The sequence below is a fragment of the Schistocerca gregaria genome, chromosome 6, assembly GCF_023897955.1.
Source record: "Schistocerca gregaria isolate iqSchGreg1 chromosome 6, iqSchGreg1.2, whole genome shotgun sequence".
NCBI classification, from domain to species: domain Eukaryota; kingdom Metazoa; phylum Arthropoda; class Insecta; order Orthoptera; family Acrididae; genus Schistocerca; species Schistocerca gregaria.
Window position 1 is genome coordinate 276,385,536 of NC_064925.1, and position 25,419 is coordinate 276,410,954.

General features: G+C 39.3%; 1 protein-coding gene across 1 annotated transcript in view; it reads right to left on the reverse strand.

Annotated features, from left to right (window-relative positions):
- The window catches only part of LOC126278850 (uncharacterized), a 445,668-nt gene that overhangs the window by 197,640 nt on the left and 222,609 nt on the right, over positions 1–25,419 (reverse strand). The window contains exon 21 of the mRNA XM_049979125.1: positions 389–574. Coding sequence (XP_049835082.1) covers positions 389–574 — 186 coding nt within the window. The remainder of the gene's footprint in view (positions 1–388; positions 575–25,419) is intronic.

Consider the following 25,419-nt stretch of genomic DNA (forward strand, 5'->3'; position numbering starts at 1 on the left):
ATATGCAAATTCAGAAATGATAATGTTGATTTATATGAAAGTTCTGTGAGTACAATCAGTTAGAAGCTTATAATGAAAAATGAAGAAATAATAAATTATTAGCTTGTACCAGTTCAAATAAAATTATTTTTACCATGATGAGGCAAATGTTTATGTTTAACTTGTAGCAAAGCACCTAAATTGCATGTAAATATGGTGAAGCAGAACACAATTGAAGTTGCCTACATAAAAATTATCACAACAAACACCTAGGAGAATTTGAGGTAAATGAATGGAAAAAAAGAAAAGTTGACTTAAGTAAAAATTTCAGTTGCAAAAGCAAGACATAGTGCAAATCTTAAAGAGAGACAGAATCAAGAAGGAATGGGACAATATATTGCATGCTCACTTGGACTTGCGTATGTTTAATTCCTTCTTTACTGCTGCTGACACTTCTGCTGTTCCTTGGTTTAGTCCCTTGCCTTCATCTGTGGGAGACTGCTGCTTTAGGAGAGATAGCATGGGCTCAACTACTGCCAGAGCAGCCTCAAACTGCCCAGACTGAAGTAATGAGAGAAACAACCCACTTACTTCCCTGGGGAAAAAATTGTTACTGAAACATTTCATATTACAAAACAAAGATCAACTAGTTTGCAGTTTAATATCACTTCAAAGCTGTCTGAGCTAATATGAACTCATAATTGGATATTTGGTTTATCACTTGCAGACAAATAGCTTAATGTTTATGTGGAACTGCAATTTTCTCAACTTTCTCTACCAAATACTAAAACAAATGGAAAATATTCATACTAGAAATAATATTTCAGATTTATAAAGGATTGAAGCAGATAGAAACATTCCAAATATTAAGTGACTGTCCACAGCAGCGGTTTCAGAACATTGCTAAGTTTTCATTTATTTATTTTTTAATTTGTTTCCTTTTAATTTATTTGCTTTCCTCAAACACTACTTATGTAATAGAAATATGGGGTGTATCAACTTAAGGTAATTTAAACAGGCTATTGGTTTGGCAGAAATAGCCACGAGAATCATCCATGGGGCTAGACTTGAAGTTCATCTTCAAAAACAGGTATTTTAATTGTATTTTTAGAGTAGTTTTTCTGGTTGTAAAATTAAAGCCAATCATAAACACTAGTCTACACTAATATAACACAAGAACCAAAGAGAAATACCATCATAAAAGACACAGGACAACACTATGTGAGAAGAGTTCAAAGTGCATGGGAATGAGATGAACGAATACACTGCACCATACCACTGTAAGTCTTACACTGTATCTGGAAATTTATCTAAAAACCTACTTAACAGTCCTTTTTTGTTTACATCGGTGATAGGAACTGTTATTTCATGCACAATAGAAAATCATGTCAGTGAAATGTCCTGCTTAATACTAAATAACATGTTTCTTTTTATTTGTTTTTACTATGACATACTGAATGTAGGGCAATATTTCCTTCCTGTTATTATATCTTAATTTACTTGTATGGAAGAAATGAGCTGTGAAAGAATATTCATGTAAACTATAAACAGTCTTAACAGTATTATGAAAAGGACAGTTTACTAATCACAGTGATGAAGACATGCTGAGTTGCAGACAGGCAGGATAAAAAGACTGTTACAAATCTGAGTTTACGGCCATAGCTTTCTTCAGAAAGGAAAACACATACATAATCACACAAGCAAGCATGTCATCAGTCAGTCGTCAGCTGCTACTCATATCCGAGTTTTCATTTCTCTCCTGAGATTTCCTTATGTCACGGTTCAAGCGTGGAAGTGTCATTGATGGCTTAGCAATGTCTCCGGCATTTGTTATCCTCCATTCTTCGACGTTCCAGCTCAAAGTTTTGAAGAGCATTTAAGGTAACTGAGTGCCAGCGACTTCAGTCTTCTGCTATTGTGGACGAGTTACTTGGATCGATGTTCAAGTTTTTCAGATTTTTCTACTGATCCTTATAACCATTGAGTGGGGCTCCTCATGGCCTTTTACCTATGCTCAGTTCGCTGTACAGTATTTGGCCAAAGATAGTGGTCATGTGCACGTGAGGTGTGCTTCCTTGTGTAAATGTGTGTGTGTTTTCCTTTCTGAAGAAGGCTTTGGCCAATGTGTCATCTTTATGCTGAGTAGCAATATATCCTTTTCATAATATTGTTGATATGCCAACCTGGACCTTCCATTATTTAAAAACAATCTTAAAATCATGACTTTTTTGCTATGCAATACTTTTTGATATTGAATCAAGCGTTATTATTACTATTATTAAATATAAACATATGTAGTATCGTGTTTTACTTTTTTAGAATCCTGCCAATCTTCGAGATACCACTCCCAATGTGGGGAAATGGATTAGTGTTTTTGCACCTCTCTTTGCTGCTCTTTCTCTTCAATGGTAAAGCTCAAATGATACACTAAGATGATTATTGAGTAACCTCTGTGGTAATGAAACATTTGTAGTTGCCTTCACTCCTCCTGAAAATGTTGCAGATGCTAAACAGCTTGGCCACTTTAATATCTGAGGGTGATTTGGATCCCCACCTAGCCTGAGCACTGACAGAGAGTACACATCAGAAATACTCAGGCTCCAGGCAACAGCCAAATTTTCACACCTGTGTGGGGTGCAACCACTGTGGCAATCCTGCGAGGTGGTACCACCCTCTAAGTGCTTGCTCGTATACCACAGTCTGCTGATTGCTTCCAGTCTCTCGCTAGTCACTGAAGCCTGACCTCTGGGTAGACGAGTATTTTATTAATTTTTTGTGAATTGGACTTTCTCTTGGATTGTGGCATATGCTTAGATGACTTCACTATTCTCTGGACATGTATTACTTACTATTCAATGACTGTTAGTCATCATCAGAACCCTCTGTTTCGTTCTTCCAGTTGTCTTGTTACCACCAGTGTGGAAAATCACAAACTGTGTTTATACTGATACAGAGTGGGGCATAAAATTTGTGACATGATCTTTTTCCCCATGAAACTATTCCAGTGTGGCATGGATCCTGAGTTTATCAAGCTGTGGGAGAAGCAGTTGCAATTGAAGCAAAAACAATGGCAACAACAACAGCATCAGCACCAGCAGTAATGGTAACAGCAAGACAGGCAGTGGAAACTCCACCAGCAACAGCAGACACAGCTGTTACAGCTTTTGCAAAACCAGAAACTGAATTTGGCTTGCCTACTCCTCTGCCATTCACTTGTTTCAATGTGAGTTTGGAGATCCAGTTATGTCGTTTTGTCCTTCACTATAAGGCAAGGCAAATAACTGACCTGGGGTTCAGTGAGTGTGTAATGTCTCTTGCATCAGTCTCTCCGCGATATTTTCAGAAATTTTATAAATTATGTAACTCAGTACATATATCAAAATATCTCTTCTTATCTTAACAATACCTAAACTTTAATATATGATGATTATCAATGCAAAGTAGTTTCAAGCCCTTTTACTCCTTGGAGCGTCCATTTACTCCATGGAATAGCTTCTCTGCTATCTATGTTTTCTCTTATGAAAAAAGAATGAAGGAGATCTTGCCAATTAGCCGTGAAAGAAGGAAGATGTATATGTATGTATTGTTGAACTATTCACCATCTTAATGAGATTCTGTATGAGAAGGAATTTAATACACGAATTAAACTAAAGTAAGTGTGTTCGAGTATTATTTAACTGATTATTATTGACAGTGTCTGCTTACTATGCTGTGTTGCATGGGATCAGTGGGGAACGTCTGATTTACACTGGACGAACCTGCCATTTTGTATGATCAAGATATCCAGCTTATGACTTTCAATAAATAGGCTAACATGGTCTTACGAGCAGATCTCCGGTCTTCCCCATGCGCTCACCAAAAGTTAATAATTATTACAATTGCTTTTAGGAGATCGACTGACAATTTTTGTTGCGCCGAGACTTTGAAATTGCTTCACTGCCTTATGGAATTTAAGTTAAGCTCAATTTAATCAGGATAGAACAGTATTGAACTGTATGAATGTGACAAGCCTGCTTTGTGAATGAAAATTCTCATAATATACGCACGTTTTTTACTATCCTGATCAGTAAAGCTAAACCAGGCCAGTGTGAGAAAGGTTTTAAAATTTTTAGATCCCACAAAAATATTAAAAGTTCTTTTCCTGTCTTCTACTAGGAAACTGTATGAAGGGGTGCAAAAAGTATACCCACACTTGGATTCTAGGAGTTTGACTTATTCTGATGTTTGCTGATTGACTATTACAACCACCAAACACACATTGTTGTGGCTAGGTTCAGGTTTAACCTACATGTTAAGCATCATAAACAATCCTATGCAGCATGGGCTGATTATTTACAAGGCTTGACACATAAATGTGAGTTTTCCCATAAAGAGTGTGATGCATCATATGCAGACTCCTTAACTGGTGACATTACTACGTGTTTCGCTTCAGATCAAGCTACTAAAGTGAAAGTTTTGGAGATGCCTAACCCCACCTTGAGTAATGTGTTACAAATTGCCAAAGTTTACAGAGTAACTGTGTCAGCAAAGTTCTGATTCATGAGTTTTTGGGCTTTGAGAATGTTAGTAGTCTTAGTTGCCATTCTACTTCATGATCACTGATGCCAGTTAACATCTCCATCCAATATACCATTTGTCTTGTTGTCTGGCAACAAGGAATGTAGTAGACAGTGCATTAGTTAGTGATTTCTTTCCCTCATTGTTGGCATATCCACACAAATGGAAACACTTTCATCACTGATGGCATGCCCTAACCTAGCAGAGGCTTACTCAGCATTTCCCTCGCTGCAGTTGTCAAGAAACTGCAACAAAATTCATGTCATCAAACTATGTTCAGATTGTCAGATTGTGGCCCACAGCATCAACAATGTCACTCCTCTCTCCATTATGTCATCTATTTTGCTTGCCACAAACTGGGGCACCTCATGACCATCTGCCTCATTTGGGGTGTGCCAACAATTTCAGCCATCAGCACACTGCATACTATTTTGCAGATGCACAAGGCAACAGACTGCGAGATGCAGCTTCTCATGTTGCAACTGTTCATTCATAGGATGATGGCAGGTTACCTGTTGGACACAGGTGCAGTCATGTCTCTGATTAATGAGGAAATGTATCACTGCATTGGCTCCCTGCAGTAACAGTCCCCTCACTGCAAAGTAGTGATATGCAATGGCCAGTCGATCCTGTTGTGGGGTCAGGTCATCATCCAAGCTAAGTATAAAAACGTTGCTCAGCAACTAACTTTGCTTGTAGTCAACTCTTGGATGCTTTTTCGCTTTTTGGTTTTCAAGTGCAGGACCAGGTTAATTTGGTTTCACCTGAAATCATATTCATGGAACTTGATGCATTGTGTGCACAATATAAGCAACCTACACAAGGCTGTGCAATGGGGTTCCAGACTCACATTTCATGAAACCAATCGGCAGTGCCTAAGTTTTGTAGGGCCTGTCTGGCACCTTTCACCATGCATGAGAAAGTTAAAGCAGAAACAGGCAGGTTGCAAAGTGTGTGGGTGTTCTATCACTAGTATTGTCTCGCCAGTAGGCTACGTCCATGTTTGTAGTGCAGCAGCCTAATGGATCACTCTGCTTTTGTGGTGATTTTAAGTCTACTGATAAGGCTCAAGCAAATGTTCTTTTGTATCCATTTCCTTGGTAGGAGAAACTGTTGGCTAAATTACATGGAGGTTAGTATTTTTCAAAAATAGATCTCACTGACACCTACTTTCAATTATCTGTAGAAGATCAGATGAAAGTTTTTAGTGCTTAATATGCCATTCAGCATGTTATGATAACAGGTTGCCATTCATGGTTTCAAGTGCTCCTATGATATTTCAGAGAGACCTTGAGGAGCTCATCCAAGGTAACATCAACTGTGCTAATTAATTAAATGCTTTGATGGTTGCTGGGGTCACACAGCAGCAGCACCTGTCTGCATATGTCGTTTGAGTGTCTCCAAGCCAATGATCTGCACTGTCACCTCAACAAAATGTATTTTTTTGTGTCAAGAGTCATGTACTTGGGTCATATATTAAGTCGAGAAGGGCTCGCCCCGACACAGGATCATGTGGCTGCAATCACTGAAATACCAGTTCCTAAGAATCTCAAAGAACTACAGCCTTTCCCTGTCAAAGTAAATTATTGTGTCAAGTTTACAACAAATGTGGCCCACATTTCCCACCCATTTAATCAACTGCATAAAAAAGGTGTTAAATTGGTGTGGTCAAAGGCGTGCCAAAAGGCTTTCATGCAACTTAAAAAGTGAAACTTCCTGGCAGGTTAAAACTGTGTGCCGGACCAAGACTTAACCTTGGGACCTAGCCTTTCACGGGCAAGTGCTCTACCAACTGAGCTACCCAAGCACCACTCATGCCCCGTCCTCACAGCTTTACTTCTGCCAGTATCTCATCTCCTACCTACCAAACTTTACAGAAGCTCTCCTACAAACCTTGCAGAACTAGCACTCCTGAAAGAAAGGATACTGCGGAGACATGGCTTAGCCACAGTCTGGGGGATGTTCCTCAAGTTTGGGTCTCAGTCTAGCACAGTTTTAATCTGCCAGGAAATTTAATATCAGCACACACTCCACTGCAGAGTGAAAATCTCATTCTGGGAACTTAAAATGTGCCTTAGATTGGCCCCTTGTTCAGCTATGTTCCATGCTGCGCGCGTTTGATGCTTGCCACCAATGAATCGGATTGCAGAGTGGTTGCCGTACTGCCCCACATATACTCCGATGGCACAAAACAGACCATTGCATTTGCATCTAAAACATCAAATGTGGTGCAGAGGAATTATTCACAGGTTGAGAAGGAGGTGTTGGCTATCACATATGGCATACAGATGTTTTACATTTTCCTGTATTGTGCAAAGTTTCACTTGATCACCAATCACAAGCCTTTTATTTTGTTGATCGTCCCTCATTTGAAACTTCCTCATAAAATAGAGCAGCAGTTGCAATAGTGTGCATTGTTACTGAGGAATTATACCTCAGAGATTCATCATCAATCTGCCACACAGCACTCCAGTGTGGATGCACTTTCCCAGGTGCTGAGTGGCCCAGATAACGAATTCGAGAGGCATCAGTTGATGTGTTTTGCCTTAGACACAAACCAGTGGCCCATCCTTGATATATTTCTGATTATGGCACATGAAGTAGCTGCAGATATGGCATTTGATCTACTTCTCTGCAGGGTGTTGTCTAGTGTATGGCAGGGTGAAAAGGGCATTTGCCTGACAATGGCCTTCGAGGATGCACCTATTTTCCCCTATGATATAGGCTTAAAATAACTGAGGGGGGCATTTTTCTAGTTATGGATGATACTGAATGCCAGATGGTAAATGCCCCCAATCTCCAGCCCTACATATTGCAGATCCTCCAGGCTGCACAGAGGGGAATGTGCAGAATGAAGGCTATTGCATAACATCATGTGTATTGGCCTGGGGTTGATGCCATCATTGAACCTACTGTCTGGAACTGCCTTGGCTGCACCCACAACTAGTCTGCTCCTGCACAGTGGTACCACCACTGGCCATGGCCTGACCATCCCTGGCAAAGGGTACATGTTGATTTCAGTGATCCATTCTGGGGATTGATATGGTTGCTTGTTGTTGATGCCCTCTCTAACTTTACATATGTCACACAGATACCTACAACTACTACAGCAGCTATTATACACACCCTGTTCATCATATCTGCAGTTGAGGTGACCCCTTACATGCTGGTTTCTGAAAGCAGCCCTCAGTTCATGGCCTTGGTGTATCAGGATTTTTGTTGGCACAATCACATTGAGCACCTGACCAATACTGCTTTGCGTTCCATGTCCAATTTGGAAGCTGAGCAAATGATAATAATCTTCAAGATGCAGATGTCCAAAATAATGATTACAGATGATTCTGGAGCATACTGACCAGCTTCCTCACTTCATAACAGTCTACCCTTGACAATGGTCACAGCCCAGTGCATATTTTACATAGGTGCAGAACCCACACCTTGTTAGACATCCTGTGCCCAATTCCACAGGACCACCACCCTCAGGCACAGCCATATTACTGCATGAGTACCATCATCTGAGCTCATACTTGCTAGAATGGTGAGTGAACCCAAGGCATCAGCAGTGATCATAGGGAAAGGCAGATGTTTGAGGTTGAGGCCAGCCGGAGCAGCTGATCTGGCACCAGAATCACTTTCGTTCATGCCGTGATGTATGCCCCCGTCCCTCCCCCCCCATTTCCCATCACCACCAGCTGAGTGTGCTGTCCATGTCCACCCCAGGGACTGGCCAGCCTACCAGCCTGTCCCTTATTAATATAACCTCTGCAGTTACTCCCCCTATGCCACTTATGGCTCCCACCTTCCCATCAGTGGCATCCTTCCCTCACCATCAGTTGTGATTCAACATCAGCCTATGGTGCTGATGGAGAGCATCTCCTTTGTCCCAGCTCCATTACTTCTGGTGCTCTCTCCTTCACAGGCTGGCCAAGGGCTCTCACAGAAAGTGCTGCATCCCAGCCCCCCCCCCCCCCCACCCCACCCCTGATCACAATAGGGGCCTCTGTGGGTGACTTTGACAGGCTTTTTCTGCATCCAACTCTCCCCTTCCTTGGCGAAGACAGCAGTGGCCAGGTCACTTTCAGCCCTATGTGCCAATTAAGTGGGGGAGGGCTTGGTATCTGAAGGTGATTCACATTCTCCACCTAACCTGTGTATTGATATAGAGAACATTTTTAAGATACTCGGTCTCCAGGTAACAGCCATGGCTCACACCCACATGAGATACAACCATTGTGGCAAGAATGTGAGGTGGTACCACCCTCTTACAAGTGTTTACCAGTATACCACAGTCCAGCAATCATGGCCAGTCTCTAACTAGTCACTGTAACCTAGCCACTAGACAGTACAATATTTTATCTTATCTGTTTAATGTTTTGTGCACTGGATTTTCCACTGGACTGTGGTATGTACTTAGATAACTCAGCTACCCTCTGGATTTGTGTTGGTTATAAATTCACCTAGGGATCTCTGGTGTCAGTCACCATTGGACCTGTTTTGTCCTGCTAGGCTCCTTGTTACAACCACTGTGATTAATCATAAACTGTGTTTCTGCTTATGCAGAGTAGCAGAGAAAAGGTTCTGTTTGTAATTGCCCTCAGTACTCAGCTGTGTTGAGATTAATAATAGTTACAGCTGTTGATGAACTTGGTGATGCAAGAATTCATCTTTTTTCTGTATTCTACAACATTTGAATAGGGTAACTGAATATTTGTCCAGCTACCATGGTGAAATGATTTAAGAATGGAGTCAATCACCACAATACAGAAATATGTGTAACAAACAGATAATGAAGATATTTCATACTTACACAAACACACACACACACACACACACACACACACATACATGTTGGAGGAAATAGAATTGTTCTGCAGTCTATTGCAAATGCCAGTTCTCGAAGCTTCCTGAATAGTATTTTGTGAAAAGAATGTCTTGTTCCCTTCAGCTATTCCAATTTGAGTTCACAGAGCATTTCCGTAACACTTGTGCAAGTCAATATCAAATCTAGCAGCATTCCTCTCAATTTTTTCAATGTTATCCTCTACTCTGACCTGAGGGGGATCCCAAACATTCTAGCAATACTCAAGAATGGGCTGCACAATTGTTCTGTACATTGTCTCCTTTATAAATGAGCTGCACTCTCCTAGAATTCTCCCAATAAACAAAAATTGACCATTTGCTGAATTAATTTCCTACAGCTGAACATAATGCTCATTCCATTTCACGTTACCTCACAACAGTATGCCAAGATATTTAATTAAGATGACTAAAACTTTCGAAACTACAGGATTGTTTTTCCTACTCATCTTTCTTAACTTGCATTTTTTCATGTTTAGAGCATGCTGCCTTTCATCATACCAAATAAAATTTTATCAAAGTCATCCTGCTTCCTCCTACAATCACCCAAAAATGACACTGTACCATACAATACACAGTCATAAGTAAACTGATGCAGACAGCTGCTTACCCTGCCAATCAGATCATTTATGTAGCTAGAGAGCAAGAGCAGTCCTATTGCACTTTCCTGAGGCACTCCTGACAATACCTTTCTCTCTGATAAACACCTGCCATCCAGTACAACATATTTGGTTCAATGACTTCAAAAATCTTCTAGCAACTCACATGTCTGAGAACATATTCCATGTGCTCGGAACTTTCTTAGCAGTCTTCTGTGTTGCATTGTGGCAAACACTTTCCAGAAATCTAGGAATATGGAATTTGCCTGTTGCCCTTCATCCAGGATATAGTGTGATAAAAGGCCAAATTGAGTTTTGCACAAGTGATACTTTATAAATCATTGTTGATTTGTGGATGGAAGCTTTCCCTCTCTCGATGAAATTTATTATATTCAAACTTACAATGTTTTCAAGAATTCTGCAGAAAAATGACATTAAAGATATTGATTTGTAATTTTGTGACTCTGTTCTTGTAGCCAACTTATACATGGGAATCAGTTGTAATTTATTCTCATCATTTGAGACTTTCCACTGCATTAAAGAGTCATGACAAATGCAAACTAAGTATGGGGCCAACAAAGAGCAGAACTCTCAGTAAAACAGAATTGGGACTCCATCTGGACCTGGCAACTTCTTTGTTTTCAACTCTTCCAACTGCTTTCCAACACTATGTATGTCTATTTCTATGTCCTCCATATGGGAGTTCGATAAGTGCTCAAATAATGGTATGTCTGTAGAATCCTCTTGAGTGATTGATCTTTGAACATAAAAATTTAAATGTCAGTTTTCTTTTTATTGCCAAACTGATCTACAAGTGAATAGAAGCTTTCATCCAAATACTGCAATTTTTATAGGGACACCACACAAACCAAATCCTGACTGTATCAAAATAAAAACAGAAATGTAGGTGCAGCTGACAAAAATCTGGTATTTTCCTACATCTTCTGGTATCTGTTAACTGTGATCTAGGATCACAGATGTGATGTGGAGGTGGCATTAGTTGAGGGTCTTTAACAGATATTCATGTTTAACTTTGGGTTATTCCTCACAATCAAGTTCACTATTAAGAAAGAAGGGCACAGTATGGCAGACCTATCTTAAAATCCATTTGCTTCTATTATTCTAGATGTAGAAATGAAAATAAATATTTCACATAAGAATGAATTGCTAAAAAGGGAGTTGACAATGTAGATGAAAAATTTGTCTTCTGGTTACACATAATTCTGGAATACTTTGTGTTGTTTTTGTGGAAGGCAGATGAGCAAAGAATGACAGCTTGTTGATGAAAGAATGATAAGATTTGGTGTTAAAAGTACCTGCTGGCAGCAAGCAAGAGCTCTTTTTCCAGATCAGATTGGATCAGGCATAATTGTATTTCATCTACATCTATATTCTGCAAACCACCTTACAGCATGCACTGGAAGATACTATGAGTAGCACAGTTTTTTTTATTTTCTATTTACATGTCAAGCTCTGTAAGACCAAATGGAGTAGCAAATCTCCAAGATCATGGAACATGTCAGTACATGAAACTACAACATCAAAGTAATAACAGTTAAAAATAAAATGTTTATGAACCCAAAAAATTCAAGCCTTAAGTTTAAGTAAATTCAATCAACAATATAACATAAGAGTCAGCTTAATTTTTCAAGGAACTCCTCAACAGAATAGAAGGAGTGGCCCATGAGGAAACTCTTCAGTTTCAATATGAAAGCACATGGATTACTGCTAATATTTTTGAATTCTTCAGTTTTCAAGCTAAAAATATCCTTTTAGAATGGGAAGAGTTACCCCAAAATATAATACCAAATGACATAAGTGAATAAAAATAAGCAAAGTAGACTAATTTTCATGTTTAACAATCACTTACTTCAGATATCATTCGAACAGTAAAGATGGCAGCAACAAGTCTTTGAACAAGATCCTGAATGTGGGCTTTCCATGGACACCTAGAAATTTGAACTGTTCACTAATCATATGCTCATTCTGTGACATTAAAAAGTTATGTCTTGTTGAACTGTGTGTTAGGAATGGTAAAAACTGAGTCTTACTGTGATTTAGTGTTAGTTTATTTTCTACAAGCCATGAACTGCACTATTTGAGACTGAGCCGATGTTGCACACAACATTCTTTACTACCAAGCTAGTGTCATCAGCAAACAGAAATTTTAGAATTAACTGTAATACTAGAGCGTATATTGTGTATATAAATAAGGAACTGGAGTGGCCCCAGCACTGATCCCTACCCCCCCCCCCCCCCTCCCCCTGTCCATTTGACTGTACCCCATTCAGACCCCTCCTCACAGCTGTTCTCAGTACTGTGAATAATGACCTTTGAATGTCTGTTGTTAAAGTAAGAGGTGAGGCAATTGAGAGCTACTCCCCATATTCCTTAATGGTCCAACTTCTGGAGCAATATTTTGAAATCAACACAATCAAACACCATAGTTAAATCAAAAAATATGTCTGGCATTCAAAGCCTTTTGTTTAACCCATCCAGTACCTTACAGAGAAAAGAGAATATAGCATTTTCAGTTGTTAAACAATTTCTAAAGCTGAACTGTAAATTTGATAGCAAATTATGTGGTATAAAATGATCAATTATCCTTTAATACACAGCCTTTTCAGTACCTTTAGAAAACATTGATGGCACAGAAATAGGTCTAAAATTGTCTACATTATCCCTTGCTCCCTTTTTATAAAGTGGCTTTACTACTGAGTACTTTAATTGTTCAGGAAACTGACCATTTCTAAAGAAAAAATTACACTAGTGGCTAAATACAGGACTAACATGTGCAGCACAGTACTTTAATATTCTGCTAAGCACTCCATCATATCCATGAGAGTCCTTGGTCTTCAGTAATTTAATTATTGACTCAATCTCCCACTTGTCAGTATAACAGAGGAGTAGTTCAGACATCAATCTTGGAAAGGCATTTGCCAAGGGAGTTATATGATTCCCTGTAGAAACTAAATTTTTATTTCATTCACCAGCAATGCATAGAAAATGATTGTTAAATACTATACATATATCTGATTTATCAGCAACAGAAATATTTTTACTAAACTGACTTTATATTGTCGACCTTGTGCTGCTGACCAGGCACTTCCTCCACAACTGACTACATGGTTTTAATTTTATGCTGTGAATTAGCTATCCTATTTGCATACCACAAACTCTTCACCTTTTCAATAACAGTTTTAAGCACCTTACAATATTGTTTGTAATGGGCTACAGTAGCTTGATTGTGACTACTTCTAACGTTTTCATACAATTCCCAATTTGTTCTACATGATATCCTTATCACACTAGTCAACCACCAAGGCTGACTTTTACTGCTTTTACCCCATTCAGAATGTTCCAATGGAAAAGCAACTCTCAAACAGCATGGGAAATGTGTTAAGGAAAGCATTATATTTGTCATCTATGTTATTGACACTATAAACATCCTGCTGCTCTTGTTCCTTGACAAGGCTTAAAAACTCTCTATTGCCATTAGATTAGCTTTCCTATTGTAATTACATGTGATACTCATTTGAGTACAAAAGCCTTTTAATGTTAAAATTTGTGAATTATGGTCTGAAAGGCAATTCACCATTTTACTGACAGAATGCCCATCTAGTAATGAAGAATGAATAAAAGTATTGTCTGTGTTTGTGCTTCTGTTCCCCTAGACCCTGGTTGTAAAACACACAATCTGCATCAGATCTTATGAGTTTAGGAGATCTACCAACATCCTTTTCCTTGCAAAATCATACACAAAATTAATATTGAAGTCACCATGTATAAATGATTTCTGGTACTTCCTATAAAGTGAATCAAGAGCCTTCTCTAGCTTGGGCAGAAATTCTTCGAAGTCAGAGTTAGTGGACCTACAAACAACAACAATTAGAAGTTTAGTTTCACTACATTCAACTGCCCCTGCACAACATTCAAATAACTGTTCAGTTCAGTGCCGTGATATATCTACGGACTCAAATGGAATACTGTTTTTCATGTACATGGCCACTCCCCCACTCCACAAGGAACTACTTGAAAAACAGTCAGCTAATCTGTATCCTGGTGAAGAAAGCCTCTGAATTGTCAAATTATTTAAGTGGTGCTCTGATATACCAATAACTTCAGAGTCAACATTTATAAGCAGTTCACTAATTTTATCTCGAATACCTCTTATATTTTGATGAAATATGCTAATTCCTTCTCTACTTGGAAACGTGATGACCTCTGGAGGTGATTCCTTAGTGAGAGGGACTTCCTTTAAGCAGATATACCTATGAGCTGACTTCAATCTAAAAAAGATGCAGCTCTAACACCACCTACTACAGGAATTTTCCCATAAGTGATCCTACCACAACACACTACAGTGTCACCTATAAAATTTTCCAGCCTCCCCTTCCCAAAACAATTGAGATACAGGCCATGCCTAGTGAAACCTGAACTACTGATAGACTCAACTGACACCACTATCACTTCTCCATTTTCCTATTCCAGTCACGAATGGTTTTAGGGAAAAATGACTCCTGATAAGCATGCTTGTGAGCTCAGATCTCTGTAATTTTACCTTCACTGCCTTTCTGCAAGATACATATATGAGGAAGCAATATATTGGTTGACTCTTCTAGGAACATACAATCTCAGAGCTTGAACAGTAAACCACACCATGATGTAGAACACCTCAGTTGCAGTGTTTGCTGTTGGAGTATGCTGAGTATCTTGAATGCTTTGCTGGTTCTTTACTGTTCTATTAAGTGGTGAAGTAAAGTCTGATCAGGAGCTAAGACTTCCTATTATTCAAGTTGGGTCTCCTCAGTAGAGTACTGTTTCAGCACACTTGCCAGCCTCTTCTGACTGATCTTCTTTTCTGAAAGTGCTGCAGTTACTGCTGGATGTTAAGAGTATAACTCCAACATCCAACTCTCAAAATAAATGTGAGGCTTCTCATTAATAATTTCTCTTATACTGTACTCCTTTCTTACAATAAATGTGTGTTACAAAGTTATTACATTATTTGGAACACCACAAAAATACTGATAAGGGCGAAGTCCAAAAATGCTCGGTCTTAATTAACATATTCCAATTGTGAGTATCCAAATAACAAATTTTCTTTTGTCCTCATGACATCACAGGCGCTGTCATGTTCACACTTCCTCTACAAAGTTCACCAAATCTCCCAGGCAGGAACTGACAGTGCAGAATAAACTTCTCGACTATCAGGTACCGCAAATGTTGTATGACATTTATTATCATCCTGGCTTGCAGATACGCTATGTCCATCCATACCACAATACATGAGCATAGATAAAACATTCATCCAAACAGCAGGTTATCTAATTCATGACAAAAATAAACTTTTGTAGTGATAATCATCATTCTTCGATTCCAAAAATGTTTGTGCAGCACATCACTTCACAAGAGTGATACGTTATACTACAGATTCCGTCCCCTTAGGCAAATGGTGTTGTCACTACTGCAAAACATATTCAATGTTCAAAATTCAAAACTGTTTTTACTGCCTTACTATAATCATTACTATCATTTGTTGCTTTAATGTACAGTCACAATTGTAATGTATTTCATCCATGTAATTCTTCAGTTTCTCCTAGTGTATTTGTTGATCAAACAGTTCACAAGCATACTGCAGTCCATAGTTTCCAACAGGCATGATATTTTGGAGAGCACACATGTCACCATCATCAGTTGCATTGACAAACTGAGCTTCTAAGAGTGGGTGATAAATTTATATCCTCTCCCACCGCAAGCTGTTTACTCCACAGTCCACACACGCTGGGACGTAATGGCAGTCATAAAGACACTTGTGTTGGCATCTGCGGTTGCATCAATGTAGTTGCTCTGTCTGACTTGATCACCAGATTGTTGTGTTAGTTAAATGTCTTCTTAATTAGACCCAGTGCTGGTTTTCAAGCCTTGTTGAGATAGCTGCAGTCCCGATTGATAAGATTATCCTTGGTGTACATTTTAATGGCTTTTCTAATGACACTGTCTCAGTATTTGGAAGTCTACACTAAAATCCTGGTACCTTTGTATTCCATGGCATGATTCTCTGATGCTATGTGACTGATGACTTGATGTGGTACATTAGTCAAGAGTGCCACTCATGTTCTCAGGATCAATCTTCAATGTCTTTTCACACTGGCACACAACCTGATATACCCTAGCCTTCTGCTAACTGAGCTTATCCTAGAAACTCTCCAATAATACCCATGGTTTATTGGATGGGCAAAAGACCATTCTTACATGTTGCTCTTTCAGTATGCATCCAAATTTTCTTGACATGCCACCAGTGTATGGTATGAAGGCTGTGGCTATATCATCCTCCATGATTTCTTCCAACGTCACAGTTTGTACTGTAGTGATGAGGCGAAGAGTGTGTTTAAATCTACCATTTTTTTGGAAGACAGTTCTGAGGTATTCCAGTTTCTTGGCAGACTCTGTGTGTCTGAGATGGTGTGCACTCTTTGTATTAGTGCTTTTAGTACCACACTCCTCTGTACAGGGTGGTTGCAGCTATCTGCATACAAATGCAGGTCTGTGTGTATTTTCCTCTGGTACACACTGTGGCCCATGATGCCATCAGTTCTTCTCTTGACCACGACATCCAGGAATGGTTGACTTCCTTCTTCTTCAGTCTCCATAGTGAATTTGCTGTTGGGATGTACCAAGTTTAGATGTACAAGGAAGTCAAGGAGTTTGTCCCTTCCATGGGGACAGACATAACAAGAAAGCAAAGACGTTTCCATTTGGATGATGTCAAGGCCTGCATTTGAAATGCTCCATATATATACTCTCAACCACTGATGAGAGTGGCTGCCCACTGTGACCCCCTCTGTTTGCTCATACTATTCTTAATTAAAAAGGCAATACATGGAGGGTAGGACATGCCTGAAAAGGTCAGTGGTCTACTTACCAAATTTTTGACCAATGAGTTCATCAAGATATCTGAGTCCTTTAGCCTGTAGTTCTTGAGACATTTCACAAAATCTACAGAATTGTGATGTGATGTGGGTATTTAACTACATAATGAGTTAGTATCTCTGTCAGGTGTTTTGTCAGCAGATATGTAGGAGCTCTGATGTTGCTATCAGTGGGGCATAACAGCAACCCAACTTTGTGGACCTTGGGGAGTCCATAAAGCCTTGGCAGTACAGGTCCTTGTGATGACAATGTCTTCCTGACCTCCTTGGCAACTCTGAATCCTTTGTCATTTTCATTTATATTTTTATATTCAATTTTAATAGTCTGTAGTTCACATTTATTGTTCTATAGAGCACTTGCCTTAGAAAGGCAAGGTCCCAAGTTTGTCTCGCTCCAGCACACAGTTTAAATCTGCCAGGAAGTTTCAGTGTCATGTTTATTGTTTTATTTAATTTGTAAATTCTTTTTTAGTAATTTTATTTCATTTTTATATCATTAGCTTTTTTCACTAAATGCTCTGAACCAAGGTGGGATTTTTGTAGTCATTAAAAAAGGGAAGAAAGTAAAAAAGACAAGGAAGGAAGGCAGCAGGATCGTAATGTAGTTCATGCTGCATTGTCAAAAGTGACTGCACCGTAAGCATTGCCACCACTGTAGGTTGATGTGCAGCAATGGCAATCCATGACTGCAGTTTTTGATTGGTCATGGGATTATTACAACTGAAGCCCTCTGTAAACACAGTTGAAATCTTATGACGTGTGAACTAGTTAAATTCTTATCTTTCATAATTGTAGTAAAAGGATTTGTGATAACTGTTCATCGACTACACAAACCTCATCAAATTTATGACTCGCAATGTTAGGACTTGATTTATACACTGAAGCATAATTTTAGCTGTTGGTCTTTGTCACAACTGGCAACAGATATCAACTCCCTCTAATTTGTGTACTTACAATCCGCAAATTCTCTCCAAAATTGCAAATTTCTGTTACTGTATGCTCTTCATAAATGCTATTTACCCCCAGTCACATTTGTTCTGAGTTCTGTCACAACTGCCACATATGAGGTTCTGCTGGTTCTTTACCATACTATCTAGCAGCAAAGTAAACTATGATTGGGAGTCAAGACTTCCTACTGTTCAAGCCTGCTCAACTTACTGTTTCAGCACAATCACCAACCTCTTCTGATCAGAGCTCTTTTTTCAAAGTTCTGTAGCTACTGCTGGAAGTTAAAGGTACAAGTTCAATATCCATCGCTCAAAATAAATATGAGGCTCCTCCTTAACTATGTCTTGTGCATTGCACTGTTCTTTACAATAACTGTGTGTTACAAAGTTGTTACATTATTTGAAACGTCACAAAACCCTGATAAGGACAACATCCAAAAAGGCAGGAGCCAACAGCATGGAACAAATTTCTCAACCAACAGGAATCACAAATGTGGTAGGATGTTTATTGTCACCCTGGCTTGCAGATATGCTGTATCTATCCATCTCATGACACATGTGCATAAAAACTTTTTGTTGTGTCAATCATAGCGTAATATACTGTAGTCTATTTGTTTCTCCTTAGGCAGCAGTGTGGAATTGTACTGAGTGCCTTCCAGATATCATGGAACACAGCATCAACACAGCATCAGCATCAATCTACTGCTTTCTAGTTCTCATTGGTGAACAGAATGAACTAGGTTTCACATGTTCATTGTTTTTGGAACCTATGTTGATTCCTACAGAGTTGACTTTCAGTCCCTAGATATATCATAATGTATGAGCATAAAACATATTCCAAAATTTTATGATAGATCAACATCAGAGATATAGGCCTATATTTTTGTGTCTGTTTGATGACCCTTCTTGAAAACATGATGGCTTACAATTTTGCTAATTATTACGGGTGCTTCATTCCTGCAGTGATCTACAGTATGCTGCAGCTCAAAGAGGGGCAAATTATTTTGCATACTCTATGCAGAAATGAATTGGTATCACTTCAGGTACAGTGGCCTTTCCTCTGTTGAGTGACTTAAATTGTTTTTCCGCCCCATGGTTATTTATTTTAGTATCTGTTATTCTAATATTCACACAACCATTTAGAGGAGGAACTACAGCATACTCTTTGTCAGTGAAACAGTTTTGGGAAAAGGTGATTAGTACTTCGGTCTTCTCCATGACATCATTCTTCTCTGGACAGATGCCTTTGATCTACTAATTAATTTATCATAATACCGAAACTTCTTAGGATTTCATGTCAGTTCGATAGAGAGAATTTCACTTCCAAATTTATTAAATATTTCACACATGGCTTTCATTACAGTAATTTTGGCTTCATTTTGTTTTTGTTTTTCTCTGAGACTTTCACTACATTTGAATTTGCAGTGAAGCAGTCTTTGCAGTGTCGAGCCACAGTGGTTCTTTCTCATCTCTCACAACTTTGCTCGGCACATACCTGCTTAAAGTGATATGTACAATACTCTTGAATGTGTTCATTGATGTTCCACATTGTCAGTGATAGAGATGTAATCATCATATTAATCCACCAGGTAATCTGAAATCTTCTAAACAGAAATATCTTCTTACCTTACTTTACATTCCTACATACAGCCAAATTCAGTGAAGCTGTAATGGCCTTATTATCACTGCTTCCTTGTTCTACACTAACTGAGCTGAAATGTTCAGGCATGTTGGTGACCAGGCCACCTAATAAGTCATCTTCATGAGTTGGTTCTCTGATTAGCTGATCCAGATAATTTTTGCATAAGGCATTTTGAATGATTTACATGATTCTCTGTACCTCATGCCTGCCTAAATGCTTGTCTTACAGTCTACTATTGAAAAGTTGAAATTTTCGCCTAATACTATACTATAACCAGGAAATTTATGCAAAATGTTCTCCAAGTCTTCCATCAAATGTTCCACCATTACTCTCCTGAGGCAAGGGCCATATAAAAGTGTCAAATGATCATGTCTGAAGCACCTCTAACACTTGTCTTCACCCAAATTCTTTTGTATTTGGAATCTGTACTTACCTCAATAGATATTATCATACGTTTTATGGCTATAAACTCTCCTCCAGGACCATAGTTCAACCTACAGTTCCAATGTTCATTCTGAGGTGAATTTGGTAGTTCTTTCCTACTGACAACTGGTTACAGTGATTTTGCATCCATACCAGTATGTGGGCACCATTAGCCTTTATAAACAAGACTAGCTCTGGAACCTTTCCACTGATGCTTCTGCAGTTACTAACTAAACAGTTTTCCTTCTCTGGTCTGCAGTAACAAATGCTACTCTCTTTAATGAATGGGGTTCATTTGTGTCCTTGTCTGAAATCAGAATGTACCTTATCAGGCCTGTGGAGATATTTCTATATTCTAAAAAAGTCATATGTGCTTGCCGTACATTCTCCCTGCTACCTGAACACTGCCTCCTGCATGTAGTGCACACCTGACCCATTAAGAAGTTTTTTTTTAAAAATTTTCCACTATGTTAGTGACTTGATAGAAATGTCTGTTTGAGTGTGTGTGTGTGTGTGTGTGTGTGTGTGTGTGTGTGTGTGTGTGTGGGTGTGTTTTAAAAGGAGGGGGGGGGGGGGGGGGAGAGAAAGAAAGGAGGAGGGGTGTCTGTTTGGAGAAAGATAAAGAGAAAAAGATCAAAAGTTCACTCAATTTTGGATCTTTAAGTGCACCTATGTGGGATTAATAAGTATCATGACTAAAGTATTGTTGAAAACCACCATGAGGTGCATGGCAGAGGGTATGTCCAAGTATACCAGTTATAAGGGTTTCTTCCTGTTCCATTCACTTACGGAGCATGGGAAGAATGATTGTTTGAATGCCTCAGTGCATGCAGTAATTATTCTAATCTTAAATAGCCCCACGATCCCTATGTGATGACATGTAGGGGGTTGTAGTATTTTCCTAGAGTACTCATTTAAAGCCGGTTCTTGAAATTTCATTTATCTTGAAGAGTCTTCCAGTTCAGTTCTTTCAGCATCTCTGTGACACCCTCCCAAGGATTCAACAAACTTGTGACTATTCGTGCTGCCCTTCTCTGTATATGTTCAATATCCCCTGTTAGCACTATTGGCTATGAGTCCCCCACACTTGAGCAATACTCTATAACTGATCGCACAAGAGATTTGTAAGCAATCTCCTTTGTAGATTGATTGCACTTACCTAATATCTTACCAATAAACCAAAGTTTACCACCTGCTTTACCCATGACAACCCATGTGATCATTCCATCGCATATTCCTAAAAAATGTTGCACACAGCTATTTATATGAGTTGGCTGATTTCAACAGTGATTCACTGATATTATAGTCATAGGATACTATGGTTTTTCATTTTATGAAGTGAAAATTTTTACATTTATTAGAATTTAAAGCAAGGTGTTAAATCCTGGACCACTTAAAAATCTTATCAAGATCTGACTGGATATTTATGTAGCTTCTTTCAGATAGCAGTTCATTGTAGATAACTGTATCAGCTACAGAAAGCTTGAGTTAACTATTATTAATATTGTCTGCAAGGTCAGTAATATACAACTTTAACAGCAAGGGTCTCAACACACTTCTGTGGGTCACATCCAAAGTTACATCTGCATCTGACAATGACTCTCCATCCATGGTAACATGCTGTGTCCTCCCTACCAAAAATTCCAACATGTCAGGGGCTTCCAAAACATGCATATCTATATCTAAGTAAATATTATACGCCACCCCCCCCCCCCCCCCCCCCCCCCTCTCATGTTGGTCCTTTCAAGGCAAGGAATTTGTGTGTTAAATTTGGACCACTTTGGTCTATGGACATGGGAAGATTTATTACACATACACAAATATTATGGAAATGGAAGAGAATGTAGTTGAAGATGAAATGGGAGATATGATACTGCTTAAAGAGTTTGCCTGAGCACTGAAAGACCTGAGTCAAAACAAGGCCCCTGGAGTAGACAACATTCCATTAGAACTACAGACAGCCTTGGGAGAGTCTGTACTCACAAAACTCTACCATCTGGTGAGCAAGATGTATGAGACAGGCGAAATACCCTCAGACTTCAAGAAGAATATAATAATTCCGATCCCAAAGAAAGCAGGTGTTGACAGATGTGAAAATTACTGAACTATCAGTTTAATAAGTCACGGCTGCAAAATACTAACACGAATTCTTTACAGACGAATGGAAAAACTAGTAGAAGCCAACCTTGGGGAAGATCAGCTTGGATTCCATAGAAATATTGGAACACGTGAGCAATACTGACCCTACGGCTTATCTTAGAAGCTACATTAAGGAAAGGCAAACCTATGTTTCTAGCATTTGTAGACATAGAGACAGCTTTTGACAGTATTGACTGGAATACTCTCTTTCAAATTCTGAAGATGGCAGGGGTAAAATACAGGGAGTGAAAAGCTATTTACTATTTGTACAGAAAGCAGATGGCAGTTATAAGAGTCGAGGGACATGAAAGGGAAGCAGTGGTTGGGAAGGGAGTGAGACAGGGTTGTAGCCTCTCCCTGATGTTATTCAATCTGTATATTGAGCAAGCAGTAAAGGAAACAAAAGAAAAATTTGGAGTAGGTATTAAAATCCTTGGAGAAGAAATAAAAACTTTTAGGTTCGCTGATGACATTGTAATTCTGTCAGAGACAGCAAAGGACTTGGAAGAGCAGTTGAACGGAATGGACAGTGTCTTGAAAGGAGGATATAAGATGAACATCAACAAAAGGAAAATGAGGATAATGGAATGTAGTCAACATTGCCCAGGAATTCATTTTGCCAACTACACTACCCAGATTAAGAAACATGATCCTAGACAATTTCTGTATGCTGAGCCCCGCTGCTGCACGTATCTGCAATGCAATTTTGTAAATGTTTCTATGCCAATGCTTCTTAATAGGTAAATAGACAGATACTATTTTTGCCTAGAATCATTTGCACTTTGTGGTTGAAAGGTGTCATATGTCTTGCCATGTGTCAGGAATTTCCTTAACTTCACCCAACTCTACAAGTGGCTTAGCAGTAAAGAGTAAATGTATTAAAACTTAATGCATATTGTGGCAATTTTTCATGCATCTCAGTGTTTATGATATCATATCTCTTGATCTGTGTATCATACAATGATGTATTTGTGCAGATGGATTCAGCTGCATATGTGGATACTGTCTACAAAATACATTGAGAAGAGCATTAGTAGCAAGAAAATAATAAATTTAAACACAAGCATGATGCAGCAGTTTTTCATGCAACTCAGTGTTTATCACATCACATCTCCCAGTCTATGTTTCATACCATGATATACTTTTGTAGGTGCATTTAGTGACATTTGTGGACACTGTCTGCACAAGTTATGTGAATGCAATTAGTAGCATAAAAGTAATACATTTAAATGTCAAGCATGATGCAGCAGTTTTTCATGAATTTATCCTGAATCACATTAGGTATGTGGTTCTTACCCAATAGTGATTGTTGCCTGCCAGTAAAGGATATGTGTAACAAGTTTCATTGGAATCACTCCAGTGGCTTAGGAGGAGATGTGGAACACACATACACACACACACACATACACATTTTGTCATATTTAGACTTTCCCCATGGCTTCGCCTGTGAACATGAATGTCACATACAATGGGCACATCTCTTGGTCCATCTCCTCCTCCTTCCCTGCCCATCACCTTGCCTTTATATCTGTCCATCTCCTCTTCCCACCTCTCAAACCAGCTCCTCTTATCTCTCCTCTTTTTATACATCTACTCTTCCACCTTCCCTCTGTCCATCTTGACCTCCCCTCTCTCTGTCCACCTCTTCCATCCCCTCTCTTTATGTCCATCTCCTCCTCTCTCTCCCTCTTTGTCTTTATATCTTCTCTTGCCCCCTCTTTCTGTACCTACCCCCACACACTCTACTCAACCCCTCCTGCTCTCTCCATCTATTTCTCTATCCATCATAAAAATCGCTCTGACCACTATGGGACTTAACTTCTAAGGTCATCAGTTCCCTAGAGCTACTTAAACCTAACCAAGCTAAGGACATCACACACATCCATCCCCGAGGCAGCATTCGAACCTGCGACCGTAGCGGTCGCGCGGTTCCAGACTACAATGCCTAAAACCGCTCGGCCGCTCCGGCTGGCCTCTGTCCATCACAACCTTCCCCCAAGCATGCCCATCTGCACATGCAGCCCCTGAAAAAGATGTCACTAAAGCATGCGGATACTGTCCCACAAGCCTCTTGCGCAGCACAGCCTTTATTTCAAGGGCTTAGAAACCCCCTTTTTCCCATGACATGAATGTTGCCATGCAAAGCAGTCCAATATAGCAGGCCGATACTACTCTAACCCAATAGGTTTGTTGTGCTGGGCAGCCTACACTTTGGGTGCCAAATCAAGAGGCCTTGCAGAACAGCCTACATGTCAGGGGCAAGAAATAGTTTTCCAGGCCCCAACATGTAGGCTTCTCTCCATGAGAGGTGTGTACTGAACTGTACTGTAGGGGATACACGTGCTGATGGGTGTAGCTTGGGACTGGTTGAGACTTATAGAGGAGGGGATGGGCAGAGTGAGGAGGAGTAGCCAATGGACAAAGACAGTGGAGGAGGAGGGAATGCAAGTTGAAGAGTGAGAGACTAGAAAGTGGGTGGAGAAAGAAATAGTCAGAGAGATGGGGTGGAAGGGATGAATGAAGATTATTGCTCTTGAATATTATTACTGGGCATGTTGGCTATCTTCTTTTCAGATGCCACTGCCCTGAAGATATGGTTTCACTATTACAGGATGGTCCATTGATCATGACCGGGCCAAATATCTCACAAAATAAGTGTCAAACAAAAAACTACAAAGAACGAAACTTGTGTAGCTTGAAGGGGAAAACCAGATGGCACTTTGGTTGGCCCACTAGATGGTGCTGCCATAGGTCAATTGGATATCAATTGCATTTTTTAAAATAGAAACCCCCATTTTTTATTACATATTCGTGTAGTATGTGAAGAAATATGAATGTTTTAGTTGGACCACTTTTTTCGCTTTGTGATAGATGGTGCTGTAATAGTCACAAACATATAAGTATGTGGTATCACATAACATTCCGCAAGTGCGGACGGTATTTGCTTTATGAAATATTACCCATGTTAAAATGGACCATTTACCAATTGTGGAAAAGTTCAGTTGCTGGAGGGTTTTGTGCAGTCTATGTAAATTTCAGATTGAACTGTTCTTGGGTACAAAATGGGTTTTAGATAAAAAATATACTCAAGGACGTCTTTTAATTTGGTAGTAAGTAGGGTTGTGAAAGTTCTGCAGAGCTCACTGTTGAAACATGTTGTTGTTGTAGTTATTGTGGTCTTCAGTCCAGAGACTGGTTTGTTGCAGCTCTCCATGCTACTTTATCCTGTGCAAGCTTCTTCATCTCCCAGTACCTACTGCAACCTACATCCTTCTGAATCTGCTTGGTGTATTCATCTCTTGGTCTCCCTTTACTATTTCAACCCTCCACACTGCCCTCCAATA